This window comes from the organism of the source record quoted next, unplaced genomic scaffold, assembly GCF_019419815.1.
Source record: "Pyrus x bretschneideri cultivar Hongxiangsu unplaced genomic scaffold, Pyrus_bretschneideri_v1 Contig28, whole genome shotgun sequence".
Lineage (NCBI taxonomy): Eukaryota > Viridiplantae > Streptophyta > Magnoliopsida > Rosales > Rosaceae > Pyrus > Pyrus x bretschneideri.
Window position 1 is genome coordinate 698,811 of NW_025999590.1, and position 16,690 is coordinate 715,500.

A 16,690-nucleotide genomic window follows, 5' to 3' on the forward strand; every position below is an offset into this window, starting at 1 on the left:
TGTTTCGTTAAAACTTCTAATATAATAAGGCTAGAGAAGTTACAGTGATGAAGGTGGTGAGAAGGAAAATCTCTGTTGGGTTATAGCCTCCCAAACCAGCTAACACTGAATTCGTCCCCATGTATGTGGCTCCGCCCATGATACTAGCTATATGGCAACTCATTTTGTCTTTCTGAACAGTTGTTAGTCACTCTTAGCTAGTCGAGGGAGAGAAATAAGTTGAATTTTGGTTCGCTTTCTCGCTCTCCCTTAAATGATTTTGATTGCATGGAATAAGTAATATGATACTATATTAGTTAATACTTAATACTAGATGTCACTTAGTATTACAATATAAGTATATTCATTTTCACTTATAAGTGAGAGGTCTTAGGTTCAATTCTAGCCAAAAAAACGAATTTAAACCAAATTATTACTAGCTCATTGTGAGGCTAGTACTAGAGAGCCCTTATTGGGGTAGCATTATGAAATTAAGTAGCTACTTACTTATAAAAACTTTTGTATTATTAGGAGTCAAATTTAACCTAATTTTGGCCATTTTTGCAAAGAGATGTTCATCGAATCATCTATAACTATATATCTTTATATATAAAGCCAAGAGGTCCTTTTGGGGTCACCAGCTTCACCAAAGATTTTAGGACAAAAATGCCCCCCAAACAAAAAGGTTCAAAAGCAATCCAAAATAATGCAAGGGAATTTTTGTCATATAAATAGTGTTTTAAAATACTTTTTGTATAATTTTTTTAATTAGTACTTTACAATAGACTAGTAATAATATGATTCAGTCAGTTGTTTATTAAATATTTTTTTCTCTATTTTTAAACACATTCAAAATATCTTAACAAGCGTGTAGTACTGATTATAAAAAAGGTCTTTCGCACAAGCATAATATATATATTTTTTAATTAGTACCTCACAATAGGCGAGTAATAATGTGATTCAATACGTTGTTTATTAAATATTATTTTCTCTATTTTTAAACACATTCAAAATATCTTAAGAGACATGTAGTGTCGGTTATAAAAAAAGTTTTTCGCACACGCATAATAATACATTTAAAATATGTAAGTCGCTCATAGCACACCGTGATTCAAAAAATGCCTTCTGCATGCGCTCACCAGTTATATAAAAAGATTTTTCACACTTGCATAATAATACATTTAAAACGTGTAAGTTGCATGTAGCACGGTGTGATTAAAAAAAGAGGAAACTTGATATAAGTCCAATTTTTTGAGTCAATAGTAGGAATAGTCCAGTTTATTAAAATGAGTCCAATTCCTTAAATTTAATTATTCTATTATCAATAATTATCTCTTCAATGAATAAATTTATTGTAAAAATCAAATTTCTTCCTAATTATCTCTTTGATTATTTCTTTTTATTTTTTTTATTTTTGTTATTTCTTGTTCTTCCTCCTTCTTTAACCCATTTATAGATTTTATTTTAATTTTTATAATCAACCTATATCATAGGTTAATTGTATTTATCTACCTATATGACAATTTTTTTTTCATAATCAACCTGTCATAGATTAATGTGTCTTACTTGTAGGTATATCATGTTTTTTTCTACCTTTTAGTTAGGTTTCATATCTCACTTATAGGTATAATATACATTCATATATTTGCTACTTGAGTTAGGGTAGAATGTTTTGCAGATAGATTTATGTTAGTATATTAGTTTTTTTTTTGTTATAAGATATTAATTAGATATTTTGGAGTTGGAAAATGCATAATATTAAAAGATTTTAATTGATTTTTAATATTTTTAGGAAATATTAAATGAGTATAAAAGAAATAAAAATATAAAATTAGATAACTGGACTCACTCCTAAAAACACTATTTTTTGGACCTGGATCTAAAAGCCCCTTAAAAAAATGCCTTCTGCACGCGCTCACTGGTTATAAAAAAAGGTCTTTGGCAAGTGCATAATAATACATTTAAAACGTGTAAGTGACGTGTAACATGTCATGATTCAAAAAATGTCTTCATGCGCACATAAGCACATGCATGAAGGCTAGTATCTTCAATTTGAACACGACAAGTCTTGCAATTTGGAACAAAATTGCACATATATGATATGGGTTATGTACTTACTTGCTATGTAGTGCGGGTCTATGCGGGGTTCATCATACTGCAAGAAATCCAAAGTCAAGCCATTCTCGACACCGAAACCCTAGTATGCACCCATTCAGAAAGAATCCATAATTCACAACCGTGTGCCTATAAAGAAGGTAATCATCCATTCTTCAATGAAAATTTTGTAAAATCAATTTCATTGTTAACCCGCAAAGAATTCTTCGTTGACATTTGTTCAATTAAACTACGTTACAACTAGATGAATGAGTAAGGTGCACATTCACTAGCCGGACGCAAATACTATTCATATAATAATTTTTTGCTAGAGATTTTGGTACAAAGTTTTTTGAAGCATGATTGAGATGTATAGTCGCATTCATGGAAGGTGAGGTCGGAGCTGCTCATGACATGGTCTCTGTCTCTATTTCTTACTACTAGAAATTTCAACTTTACCGACAAACTTAATTTGTTGGCAAAGAGTCTTTCTTGACGAAAATTCGTCGGCCATTTTGTCACCTAAAGCATGTCGCCTAAGAGTTTTCCCGACGAATTGTGGTATTTCGTCAGCTAAGTTCAACTTTTCCTGACAAACTCTTTTTTGTCAGCATTTCCATCTTTCCCGACAAATACTTTTGTCGGTACAGTGCTTTTAAGCCGACAAATAAAACTTTTTAGCCAACTAAATGTGTTCGTCACCATGGATATTTCCTCAGCATAGTCTTCTCTCTTAACAAAATTGGCTTTGCCGGGAAAATTTTAATTTATAAAAAAAATGCTATAATACTGTTGACCCTAAAAATTACAAAACCTACGTGGCGCGCAAGCCGAGTAACTAATGAGATAACTACGTCCTTAAGTTGATACGAGGCGTGCCAACTCGTCGGCCGAGCTTGGCCGAGGAGTACAATTTGTTGATGTTGCGTTGAGCGTATTGCTGATTTCTTGATCTTACGACTGCGGTCGAAGAAGGAACAAATCTTGGCATTTGGATTCTCGAGCCTAAAGATAAGGTTGCTAGTTCTATGAAGTTCACGAATCGTCGGCGCCGGATTCAGTCACAGTGATTATATTCGTGAGAGTATAAGCACGTCGAATCGACACCATACTATATAGACATAAGTATTCAAATGAGATGTATGTCTTGATGGTAAATGTGGTTCGGCCGTCAGAATGCTGAACTCTAAAACTCACTTGTGAGTATCCAATCATAAAATCACTCGGTGTTAAATGTGCCTAATGTCGTAACTCGTAACACATTACTTCATCGGAAGGGCTAATAAGATGACATCTGCCAATAAGGATTCGGAGACCCTTCTCGACCAAGACTTGGATAGATAACCAGTCGGCCTTGACGTAGTGCTGTTTATCCAAACTGAAGGTGCTCATCGGTCGGCTGATTATACATAACATTGCTGTTTATCCAAACTGAAGATGTTCGTCGATTGTCTTCACAGTGCTGTTTATCCAAACTCAAGATGTTTGAGAAGTTTGCGCAGGATAGTTGTGTGTTGAATTGGAGGGGCTTCAATGATGCACTCTGCTCTCTATTTATAGCAACAAAACCTCCTTAAGATCAAGTTGAAACCATATTCGGACTAAGACTTCTTGTTCCAACTTTATCTCGACTAATCATATTCCTATTAGGACTTTGAACTCACCCCCCTTTTAAGGCCGTATTCATTGCCGGTCGAGAATCCGTATTGCACTAGGCTTCCTTATCGTATTGGGACTTCTTCGACCCATTCGTTCATCTGAACTACTCCTTCTTGCAATAGGACTCGACCACCTTTACTGACCAGCCCGGGGCCACCAGGCAACCCATAATATATTTGGAAAAGCTTTGGACCGAACCTAAGCTTGGCCCAAAATAATATTTTGGGCCCAAACAAATACTCAGAAACTACATATACATATCAAAATACAATACACAAAATTGTGAGAAATAGTATTTTATTGATTGATAAATTTCAAATGTACATCTATAGTGCTTATACAAAAGCAACTGTCACACAATAAAATTATCCGTCATTCCTCTAAATTGACTGTCATTCCTCAAAATTGATTGCCATGTAGCATCACACCACATCTGCACCTGCAAATACACAGAAAGCTGAGCAATATACTAAAGGATGAAAGCCTGCACTGATACAAGACAGAGCTTAAAATGAATCAGTTGAACGGAAAAAAAATGTATAATGCTCGAAAGGAATTAAGGAAGGCATTCTAACCCTAGTTTGCAATTGCTCTTGGAGAATACGATTATCTGCTGATTTTATCTGCATGAAAGGTATAGCTAAAGGATGAGTTCCACGACAATTGGGATGTACTGAGCAAATGTTATAGCCCCAAACACAGATGACAGCTAAAGTGATAGGAGAAGTTTAGGAATGAAACATTGCCCATTTTGTGTCGATAAAAAAACTGATATATAAAGCATACAGTCACTCAAAAAACCGATATATAAAGAATGCACTCACTTCAACTCAAATCGCTTCTCATTGCACTAGGTCATCAGACTTAATAGTCTTTTGTGTTGAGAATTAAGCTGCCTACTAGCATTAAGATCAATCTGCAGATGTTAATCCTGCAGTTCCAATCTAGAGGAAGCTGAGAAAACAAGTGATGAACAACTTGCTATTTTTAGAAAGGAGCCGTTGAGTTTGAATTGCAACGGCTAGTTCTATTTCTTTTGTTAGAAAGTTCACAGCTGGTATTTTTATTTTATCCAATCGTACTATGCATTCTCATCCCCGTCCAGATGGATGGATGATATCCTCCAGAGCCCTTAGTGGCCGGAGAAGAGTACTAGATACCTAAAATGTAGGGTTAGGTTTTTTACCAGGTTGAGGGGCATATAGCCTTTGTAATTTTCATTTACCAATTGATTAAAATATACAGACTCTTCCTCTCCTTCTGATTCTCTCTCAAAAATTCACAGATTCATAAAAGCAATCTGTAGAAAAAGTTTCAATCTTTACTAAGACTATTAAATATATCAGGATGCCTGTTACCATTTCAAACATGGTATCAGAGCTCTAGGTCTGATTTCGAAGAAGGGACGTGCTTCTGTGAAGATACAAATCCAGAAAGGGTTAAAGGTGGTACCTTTATAACCATTTGTGCTGCGCTACCTGAGAAGATGGCCGGATCAAGCTCCTCCGGTGGTGATTTACGAACACCACAATTTAATGGGTCAAACTATGATTTTTGGGCCATTAAAATGGAAACCATTCTCATAGCTTACGATCTATGAGATGTGGTTGAAGCTGGTCTTGCTGAACAACAAGCCCCTGCAGAGGATGTCTCTGAGGAAGATGGAGGAAGCGAGTCTGAGCACCTCCCAGTTGAAGGACCGGCTGTCTCAAAGGAGGTGAAGATCAAGAATGCCAAGGCTCTAAGTCTCATTCAAGGAGCCATTACTGATGAACTCTTTCCCAGAATCCGAAATGAGAAGACGGCAAAGGGTGCCTGGGAAATTCTGAGGAGAGAATTCAGAGGAGATAAAAAGGTAAGAGCTGTGAAATTACAAGCCATTAGAGCTGATTTTGAATATTTGAGAATGAATGATGCTGAATCTCTGGATGATTACTTGGCTCGGTTTTTTGAGATAGTAAACAACTTGAAATCTCTAGGAGAAGATGTAACAGAAAAAAGGATTGTTCAAAAGCTGTTGATGAGTCTAAGTAGAAGGTACAAGTCCATAGTGTCGATTATTGAAGAAACCAGAGATCTAGATACTATTAGGATTGAAGAAGTCCTAGCCTCTGTGAAAGTTTATGATAAGAGGGAAGACTTGCATGATGAAAGAGACAAATACACAGGTACTGAGAGGGCTTTCAGTAGTCTTAAAGTTGGAGGAAATGGCACTGGAAATTTTAAAGGGTCTCAGTATAAATCAAACCCAAAGTTTGGTCAGTATAAGAAGGGAAAGAACTGGGGTCAGAATAGCAGCTGGAATAATGGCACTGGTGGTGGCTCGAACAACAAGTTTGCTGCACACAACAAACAAAACAGTGGCAGTCAAGGAAATGTGAAACCACTATGCCAAGTATGTGACAAATATCACTTTGGTATATGCAGATATAGAGGAAAACCCAAGTGTGGCAGGTGCAGTCGATTTGGTCATCTAACTAAGGACTGTGATAATGGTAAACAAGTTGCAAATTGTGCAAAGGAAGAAGATCTGGTCACATGAACAATGTTCTATGTTTGTCATGCTAGTTTAATTGCATCAAGTAAGTCTGTGTGGTTTGTGGACAGTGCTTGCAGTAATCACATGACTTCTCAAGAGTCCTTATTGATCAATCTTGATAAGTCAGTGACCTGCAAAGTGAAAATGGGTACTGGTGATCTTGTTCAAGCCACAGGAAAAGGAACACTGGTAGTTGAGACAAGAAGAGGGAAAAGATACATAAATGAAGTGCTGCTGGTTCCAGGATTAGATGAAAATTTGTTAAGTGTTGGTCAAATAATGGAACACGGTTATTATGTTCTATTTGGTGGTAACATGGCCGTGATATTTGATGATAGCAACCTTGAAAATGTGGTAGCAAAGGTTGTTATGACAGGGAACAGATGCTTTCCATTGTCCTTTGAATCTATAAATGCAGTAGCTAGAAAAGCTTCAATTGAAGAAGAGTCAAGGATCTGGCATAAAAGGCTTGGTCACTTGAACTTTAACAGTCTGAAAAGGATGCAGAGAGAAGGATTGGTGCTTGGATTGCCTGCATTATCTAAGATGAAGGAAGTTTATGAGAGTTGTGTTTCTGGGAAGATGCATATAGAACCATTCGATAAAGAGAAAGTTTGGAGAGCTAGTCAACCATTAGAACTGGTATACACTGATGTTTGTGGACCAATGCAGAATGAATCTGTTGGTGGCAACAGATATTTCATAACATTCATAGATGACTTCTCAAGAATGTGTTGGGTGTATTTTCTAAGGAACAAATCTGATGTGTTCAATGTGTTTAAGAAGTTTAAAGCCTTTGTTGAGCTACAAAGTGGTTTCAAGCTTAAGAAGCTGAGAAGTGACAGAGGAGGTGAATATACCTCCCATGAATTCTTGAATTTCTGTTCTAACATTGGAATGGAGAGACAATTGACAGTGGCATACTCACCTCAGCAAAATGGAGTTGCTGAGAGAAGAAATAGAACTATTTGTGAAATGGCCAGATCAATGATGGCTGAGAAGAACATTCCTGTGGATTTTTGGGCTGAAGCAGTTGGAACTGCAGTGTACTTGCAGAATAGATGTCCTACAATCTCAGTGAAGGGTAAAACACCATTTGAAGCTTTCACAGGAAGGAAACTAGGTGTAAAACATTTGAGAGTGTTTGGAAGTATTTGTTACAGCCACATTCCATCAAATCTGAGACAGAAATTTGATGATAAAGCAAACAAGGGAATATTTATGGGATATGGCAGCTGTGAGAAAGGTTACAGGATCTATAATCTTCAAACTAAGAAGATCATACTCTCAAGAAGTGTTGTGTTTGATGAGAGCAAATCATGGAATTAGGAAAGCAAGCAAGAAGAAACTGTTTTCATGCCACTCAGTTTTGAAAATGAAAATCCAGAGATAACTGAACCAGAATGGCTCATTCATGAAACTCAAAGCTGTGACTCCCCAAATCTCACTTAATTAGTGTCTGGTGATGAACATGTCACTGGAAGCAACAATGGCAGTACCAGTCAGAGTTCAACACCAAGTAACACACCTGTAAAGCTGAGAAGCTTGGAAGACATTTATGCAAGATGTCATATGACTATCATTGAGCCTCAAACCTATCATGAAGCTATTAAAGACAGTGCATGGAAGGAAGCAATGAATGCTGAGATTGAAACCATTGAGAAAAATGGAACTTGGGAGCTGGTGGAAAGACCTGCAGACAAGCCTGTTATAGGAGTCAGATGGGTGTTCAAAACCAAACTGAATCTAGATGGATTAGTTCAAAAACACAAAGCAAGGCTTGTGGCAAAAGGGTATGCTCAGAAACCTGGTGTGGACTATAATGAAACCTTTGCTCCAGTGGCAAGGTTAGATACAATTCGAACCTTAATTGCACTTGCAGCACAGAAGGGTTGGAAGTTGTTCCAATTAGATGTTAAATCAGCCTTCTTGAATGGAGTACTTGAGGAGGAGGTTTACACTGAGCAACCAGAGGGTTTTGAAGTCAAAAATGCAAGCCACAAGGTCTGTAAGCTAAAGAAGGCACTCTATGGTTTGAAGCAGGCTCCTAGAGCCTGGTACAGTGAGATTGACACTTATCTCACAAGCTGCAACTTTAAAAGAAGCATCAGTGAGGCTACCTTATATACTAGAACTGATGATGAAGGAAATATGATCATAGTCTCTATATATGTTGATGATATAGTATACACTGGAGGTAGCAATACACTGCTCAGTGAGTTTAAAAGAGACATGATGCAGAAATATGAGATGACTGACTTAGGACTCTTACACCATTTCTTGGGAATGGGAGTTCTACAAACTGAAAGAGGGGTCTTTATTCATCAAAGTAAGTATGCAAAGTCCTTACTTGCAAAGTTTGGATTGGAGGATTGTAAGTCTGTGACAATTCCTCTTTCCACTGGTGAGAAACTGAAGAAAATTGATGGAAGTGAGCTGACTGATGAAGGTTTATTTAGGCAGATTGTTGGCAGTTTGTTATATTTAACTGCAACCAGGCCTGATATAATGTATGCTGCCAGTTTGTTATCAAGATTCATGCATGGTCCCACGAAAAAACATATGGGAATAGCTAAAAGGGTTCTCAGATACATTCAAGGCACTCTCAGCTATGGTATTGAATTCACAAGGGACAAGGAGGCTGTTTTGATTGGATTTTGTGACTCAGATTGGGCTGGAAGTGAAGATGACAGTAGAAGCACATCTGGATATGCATTTAGCTTTGGAAGTGGTGTTTTTTCATGGGCCTCAGTCAAGCAAAACACAGTTGCATTGTCAACTGCAGAAGCTGAATATGTCTCAGCAGCTGGAGCAACAGCTCAAGCCATCTGGCTAAGATTTGTGTTGGATGACTTTGGTGAATTGCAAGCTGATGCAACACCATTGTTTTGTGATAACATGTCTGCAATATCAATGGTCAAAAATCCAGTCTTTCATCAGAGAACCAGACACATAAACAGGAAGTATCACTTTATTCGAGAAGCATTGCAGCAAGGATCCATTGATGTGAAGTATTGCAGAAGTGAAGAGCAGTTGGCAGACATATTTACTAAAGCTTTGCCCAAAGATCGATTCAATTATCTGAGGATGAAGTTAGGAGTGAAGCCAGTAAGCAGCTTAGGAGAGGCTGTTGAGAATTAAGCTGCCTACTAGCATTAAGATCAATCTGCAGATGTTAATCCTGCAGTTCCAATCGAGAGGAAGCTGAGAAAACAAGTGATGAACAACTTGCTATTTTTAGAAAGGAGCCGTTGAGTTTGAATTGCAACGGCTAGTTCTATTTCTTTTGTTAGAAAGTTCACAGCTGGTATTTTTATTTTATCCAATCGTACTATGCACTCTCATTCCCGTCCAGATGGATGGATGATATCCTCCAGAGCCCTTAGTGGCCGGAGAAGAGTACTAGATACCTAAAATGTAGGGTTAGGTTTTTGACCAAGTTGAGGGGCATATAGCCTTTGTAATTTTCATTTACCAATTGATTAAAATATACAGACTCTTCCTCTCCTTCTGATTCTCTCTCAAAAATTCACAGATTCATAAAAGCAATCTGTAGAAAAAGTTTCAATCTTTACTAAGACTATTAAATATATCAGGATGCCTGGTACCATTTCAAACATTTTGCAGAAATTATAAGTAATTAAAACAAAGTTTCAGCTACTTGTTGCAAATGGTGAAACAAAATTGTACTACTACTTATGAACCAGAATAATTAAGATGATGAGAACGCAAAACTACTTGCTGCATCTCAACCATATATAGATGCATTAGTAATTGAAGCCTCACCACTTTCTTTAATCCGCTGTTCGAAAACCCTCATTTTCCTTCTCTTTTCATGGATATCACATTCCAAGTTCTCAATCTGTAAGCATGGATTGTTAATCAGAATTAGTTTAAGTAAAATAAGCATACTTCCGCTGCTGATCAAATGAAGCCGTAAAATTGTTAAACTACTTAGGATGTTGAGTGTTAAATGAAGATCATGAACTAGAAAGGCCTGTAAATTTTACATTATTGCTTGTAAAAACTGATTAGATTCAAATGAACATGATCTCATTTAAAGCCAGAGTACCGCAGTAAGATGGATCCAAATGACAAACTCCACAAATATATTCAATTAGTTCCAAATGTCAATTAATATTGGGTTAAATAGGCCATATCCAACATTCAACTAACAAGTGCAAGCCACTGTCTCTTCTTTTTTGTTAACCAAGCATCACCCAATTCGACTCATCCAACACTAATTCTCGAGAAAAATAACATACCTGAAAATTGCTTCACCAGAAACTCAATATAACAAAACCTAACACCAACACAAAATTTAAGAGTCGGTTGAAAGAGATTGAAAAGAAACCCAAACCCAAAATCCAATAGAGGTATTGTGCGAAAGAAAATCTGGCATGAGGGTCCTTGTTAGCAGTCAGAGCTTAGAAAGAGAGAGAGTTGGTCGTAGCTCAGAGAGAGAAACAAAAGGCACACTAATCGTAGTGCGAGCGACTGAAGAGCAAGTAACTAGAGAACAGAAATTGAATCAATTTGGAATCTCATTCTACACTCCTGACAAGTGTATTTTTCTTTCCAAATATAGTAAGTTTGGAGTGTAGAATGAGATTTTTGAAGTGTCAATAACAATTCCTTTATTTTATTAGGTAAGGTCTGAATTTTCATCGGCTAAGATTGACACTATAAATTGGTTATAGTATGAGTATTCAGCCGATAAATTAAAACATTCATCGGAAGAGGGCTTTTGTACCGATAAAATTTTTCTTTCTCGGCTTAGAATTTGTCGGCAAAATAATATTTTTGGTAATCTGGAGCCGAATGCATCGAATGATAGATGCTCTAACCCCAAATCTTAATTAGTCCCACACAAATAGAAAGCAGTATATATCACAAACTGAAAGACAATCCCAGTGGGGTAAGCAAAAGCTTTGCTTTCGGAAAGGCCGGTGCCTTGACGATGCTCTCCTACCCTCATTTTCCACGAAAGTCAATGAAGCTTATGTTGCTATGACTAGACTCTTGTTGTCCCATCCCATTTTGAATTTACTGCCCAATTATCTCAAACAGATTTTACATGCATGAATACTAACGCATTTTAAATTGACATTTAAACCGTGGCTAAATTTTATGTTTTGACATTAGCGCTACAAAAAAGAATGATCATTTTACAATTATAAATTGAACTTATTACAAATATATCATGTTCATTATTTGTAAGATTCAAACTAGATCTCCAACTAAATTATGACAAATAGTCAATACCACTAGCCGAAAGCCTAGTTGGTTACCCTAGCAGATCTTATATTCTTGTCCTCTAATAATAAATAAAATGATTAACAACAATACTAATTTTTGACACAACAATATTACTAGTTAATATGCTTGAAAGTGTAGGTCTGGCTTGTGATTTTACGTGGTTGAGAAATATGTAGACAAAAGTGGTGGCTTCTTGTCCTTTTTTTTTTTTTTGGAAATTATGGTGGCTTCTTGTTATTTGACATGAACGATTGGGTATGGGAAAGAAAGAAGAAGGATGTGGAAAAGCCAAACACCGAGCACAATCATACACACTCACTGGTCGGCTGGCCTTAAAGCCCGGAACACATCTGAAACCTTATCTCCAACACGGAATTGGATCCTCTCCTCAGCCAGAGATCAGGATCCTTCTGGCCCACTAACACGGACCGTTGGATTTTGATCCAACAGCTACAAACAGGAAGCCCTTCTAAAAGTTATGATAATTGTAACCGTTGAATCAAAATCCAACGATCCATGTTAATGGGTCAGGAGGATCCTGATATCCTGCTCAAGAGAGGATCCAATTCCCTCCAACACCACCCCCACCCTTACACATTGCTCTTGCTCTCTCAATCACATCCATTCCATCATTGCATTGCCAACTTCTTTTTAGTTTCTAACTCTACAGTCCTTTTTAGGTCTTCTGCCTCCATCACCAAATTAAACTACAACTATTTTCTATAGAATCAATTCAAATGCCCCATCATCCAAAATCATTGGTGGGGTCTACTTGTCTATCCATTGCCGGCTTTCCACGCAGTTACACTTGCTAAATAGGAACGTTTTTGTTCACAATCTTTAATTATAACGAATATTATTATCTATTTAGTATGGTTAGTTACGCATTGTTTATGGGAATTGGATCCCATCTGGATTCACTTTGTGGGAATCCTAAGGATCTCTACATCTTAACCATTTATCATGTATCATATGGTCAGAAATTATTTGATTTTTTTATTTAAAATTAAACTCAAATAGTATCTGACGAAAACTGGCTAAGATGTGGAGATTCCTAGGATCCCCACAAAGTAGATCCAGAGAGGACCCTCTTCCTTGCTTATGTACTTAATCTTTAGATAACACGGTCTGAATTGGACATGACAATAACAATACAACACAATTAAAGATGACGATGATAAAGTTATGCATGATACCATTATACGATTCGTTTTACAATTAAATTAGTGTGATATTAGCTAAGCTAGGATTCTTTGTCGTTTGTAACCCTGCTCTTTTCCCTTTACTTTAAATTTAAGCCTTAAAGTGTAGGTTAATGATGATGCATTGAGGAATAATTTGTTTAATCTTAACTAACCCAATTATTCCCATTCATCTTTTAAACCAACTAAATTACATTTTGATTGGCACCACTGTTTCAAGGTCAATGTATCTCTATCTGCTCAACCGCACTAGAAACTTGTAAATGAAGAAAACCTAGCCAAGATAACGAAAATCCTATCTCTAGTCTTTATGCCATCTAACTAACTTGCGTTCTTTATGTTATGTCCATGTCATGGAGAACTATTTTTGTGAACAAAATCCCTGTTAATTATGCTAAACCAAAGAAAAGAGAAACAAGGAAAAAAAAGTGCATCGATACGGTTATATGTCTCATCAAAGAAAATATGAGATTTTTAATCATAGCTCGCACAAAAGGTGCAATGAATTTATAGATTAGTCGGTGGATTAATCCTACAAATGGCTATCATTTAATTCCCATCACTTATCTTCAAAAAAGATATGCTCTTAGAATTTCTAATCTTAAAAGTCAGATAGATAGGTGATGATAATGAACATGTAATAATCGATTTTTCCTAGCTAAAAAGGAGTTCAGAAAAAAACTCTAGTTAGAAAAGTCATGCAGGAACACAGATTGTGGTACTCAAAGAGTCATTTGGGTGGTCTGCAAACTAGGTCTACATGCAGGAACACGAAGGATTGATCTTCAGACTCTTATCAATGTTGCCTTCCTTAGATTGTTTCAATAAATTTGAAACTTGAAAATAAATGTATTTTCCATATTTTAAGAGTAAATGTATGAAATTCTTCTAATAAGATATATATGTGTATATCGATGTACCATGAATATTGCATGTGTTCATTAAATACACATGAGGATAACCGTTAATTTCACACTAAATTATTTTTTTGATCAAATTTTCACACTGTATTGGTGTGAAAGTGGTCGAAAGTATATACGTTCCTACCTAAAGAATCTCTCTCTCTCTCTGTAGAATAAAATAGTTGTTCGATCGTATAATATAAAGTGAGAATTCAGTAGATCAAAAAGTGGAATGAAAAAGGTGAAAAGTGCCGAATCATTATTCCCCTCACTCTTTAATGTGCGTTCTTGTGTACACCCACATTCCATGTGGCTCCACGCATGCTTAACACACACACACACACACACACACAAACACATATACAAACTCGCTTAATTAGCTTCATATACCTTCTATACACATCAACTGTATCGAGACGTATATAGACATTAGAGTAGTAGATAATTTGTTTGTGATATTGGTCAACCTATGAGGACAAAGAGACATGGGGTCGATCTAATTGTTATAATTCCACAAAACCATATTCGTCACTCACTTTCCTTCCTTTGCTTAAATAATCCGATCCCCACAGCCCTACTACTCCAACTCTCCCTCCTAAAAAAAATACCATATTCTTTTGCCTCCACGCTCAGACTTTTTTTTTTATATAAATATTTTGTAATTAATTTGTTGCTACAACAACAATAATATTATTAGAGAGATCGATGGGTTTTGATCATGAAGCTTGTAACACTGGCCTTGGACTCAGCCTAGGTTGTCAAGGTAATCCAGATCATCGTACAAATTTGCAGGCCTTCGATCTCGATCACCAAAAGAAGAAGAAAATACAGTTGAAATATGATCACCTATTGCCGGCTCTAACCCTAGGTCCATCGTCCGGGGCTAAGATCGAGGCCGCCAAATCGGATGATCATTTGCACCAAGTAGTATATGTGCAAGCACAAGAACAGGCCTCTTCTCCCTGCAGCGGCGCCGTTTCTTCGTTCTCCAACTCATCTAGTTTCAAGAGGGACAGAGGTTTGGGTGTTGAAGAGATAGAGGGAGAGGTAGAAGAAGAGAGAGTAGTGAATATCACTACTTCATCAAGAGTAAGCGACGAATTATATGATCAAGATCAAGATCACGAAGGCAGTCCTAGAAAGAAACTCAGACTTACAAAAGAACAATCCGCCACTTTAGAGGACACCTTCAGAGAGCACACTACTCTCAATCCAGTAAATATTATATTTTTCCATAAACCATCTTTATTTATGTATTTATTTGTCTTCATTTTATTATAAGCTTGTGTTTAGATTATCATTGTTTATCAATAATTATCTTATCGTATTAATTTTTCTAGTTATTTGTCTCATGTTATAAGCTTTTTTATTTTTTCAGAAACAAAAACAAGAACTGGCAAGAAAGCTAAACTTACGCCCACGACAAGTTGAAGTCTGGTTCCAAAACAGGAGGGCTAGGTATAATTTATTTACTTTAATTTCCAAGATGTGCTAAGTATTTATCCTCACTGAGTGGGAGGTCTCGAGTTCAGTTAACATGAATATCAAGTTCATACTTAATTATTCTTATTATTTGTATTCAAAATTTTCAGGATGTGCATGTTTGATGCTTGTTCATATGAGTCTCCACTAATATATAATTTTCTAATATTCTTAATTTATTACAATTTTGTAGGACCAAGCTGAAGCAAACGGAAGCAGAGTGCGAGTTGTTGAAGCAATGTTGTGAAACATTGAAGGAAGAGAACAGAAGGCTACACAAGGAGCTGCAAGAGCTCAAATTAATGAAACAAACAGCAACAGCAGCAGCACCCTTTTACATGCAGTTTCCAACTGCCACTCTCACCATGTGTCCCTCCTGTGAGAAAATCTGCAACGTCGGCGATCATCATAATCATAATCACAACGAGTCATCGACAAGTCCATTTTTAGTCGGGTCGAATAAGACTCACTTGATCTTCAACCCCTACAGTACTCATCCATCTACAGCTTGCTAGCTATAGTGTGCTGCCAAATTAATTAAGGCCAGATTATCACTAGCCTTTTTTTTTTTTTTTTTTATATATATGAATGCAGCATGCATAGTTCGATTTAATTTGTACAGAATGAAGTTTAACCGTAGAGGTTAAGTAATTTCTGTCTCTTATTTACGAATATTATTGTGTGCATGTATATGTTATTATATTTTGCGATTTTAGCTAGTCTCTCCTCATGTCAAGGATGTTTTTGTTTTCTTGCGTCTTGTCCATTGCGTCTTTTCCAATGACAAATCTAGCTAGGTTTACTTTGTACGTAATGTCACTGTTATGGCATGGGCAATTTGTGGATCATAATTAACAATATGGTTTAATATGAGAATGATGTTTACATATGTACAGCCTATAATTGTTCACACTATGAATTTCAGAAAAGTTGGTGGACCGGGCGAGTGGGATGTGATTTGAACAGAGGTGTATGATTAAATTCGAAGAATTTCTTGGTGTATTTCATAGCACGCTATCTGTTGCTTTTTCTAATACTAATAATAATGATTCTATGTAGTCTATGTAATACTACAGTTTAGTTATATTCTTCTTTATTTATAAGTGAGAGGTTTTAGATTTGATTCTCGTCAAACATAAATTTGAACTATATTATTGTTAACCCAGTGTGAGACTTCCTTAGTGTAAATATATATTATCGTTTGCTTAAAAAAATCAATAATGAACATTCCCTAATTAGTTCTTGATCATAGGAGTATAAACCACTTCTGGTCGATATATATTAATTAAATTAGTTCATGATGATGTGTAGCAAACATGATTCTTTTGTAAAAAAATAATAATAACGATGAAGAATTTGTGTGCATGCTGAGAACTTTTGGCTTAACTTGTAATTAAAATTTTATTGATTCTTTTGTAATTTACTTGTATAAGTCCACACATTTTGTCTATGAACAATTTTTTTTTTTTTTAAATGGGAAGGAGAGAAGGAGAGAGAACGTGGAAGTGAGAAGAGAGGTTTTTATTTTGAATAATATTAGGTAGATTAAATTTGCAAACTACATAATGAGTCAC

At 36.2% G+C, this 16,690-nt stretch overlaps 2 protein-coding genes across 2 annotated transcripts; both read left to right on the top strand.

Annotated features, from left to right (window-relative positions):
- Nucleotides 1-5,218: 5,218 nt before the first annotated feature.
- LOC103929663 lies at nucleotides 5,219-6,274 on the top strand. The gene is made up of 2 exons (XM_048588605.1): nucleotides 5,219-5,243; nucleotides 5,346-6,274. Exons 1-2 carry the CDS (start codon nucleotides 5,219-5,221, stop codon nucleotides 6,272-6,274), a joined length of 954 nt encoding a protein of 317 aa, XP_048444562.1.
- Nucleotides 6,275-14,020: 7,746 nt separating this feature from the next.
- LOC103929635 (homeobox-leucine zipper protein HAT22-like) lies at nucleotides 14,021-15,989 on the top strand. Its single transcript, XM_009338857.3, has 3 exons — nucleotides 14,021-14,849; nucleotides 15,013-15,092; nucleotides 15,310-15,989. The coding sequence occupies exons 1-3, from the start codon at nucleotides 14,340-14,342 to the stop codon at nucleotides 15,629-15,631; spliced, it is 912 nt and encodes a 303-aa protein (XP_009337132.1). The 5' UTR covers nucleotides 14,021-14,339; the 3' UTR covers nucleotides 15,632-15,989.
- Nucleotides 15,990-16,690: the final 701 nt, after the last annotated feature.

Bases quoted from the DNA above. Each gene is read 5' to 3' on its own strand.
- LOC103929663 (XM_048588605.1), top strand. From the start codon at position 5,219: ATGGCCGGATCAAGCTCCTCCGGTG. The intron at 5,244-5,345 runs GTGATTTACGAA...ATGTGGTTGAAG, and splicing joins CGGATCAAGCTCCTCCGGTG to CTGGTCTTGCTGAACAACAA.
- LOC103929635 (XM_009338857.3), top strand. From the start codon at position 14,340: ATGGGTTTTGATCATGAAGCTTGTAACACTGGCCTTGGACTCAGCCTA. The intron at 14,850-15,012 runs GTAAATATTATA...TTATTTTTTCAG, and splicing joins AGCACACTACTCTCAATCCA to AAACAAAAACAAGAACTGGC. The intron at 15,093-15,309 runs GTATAATTTATT...ACAATTTTGTAG, and splicing joins TTCCAAAACAGGAGGGCTAG to GACCAAGCTGAAGCAAACGG.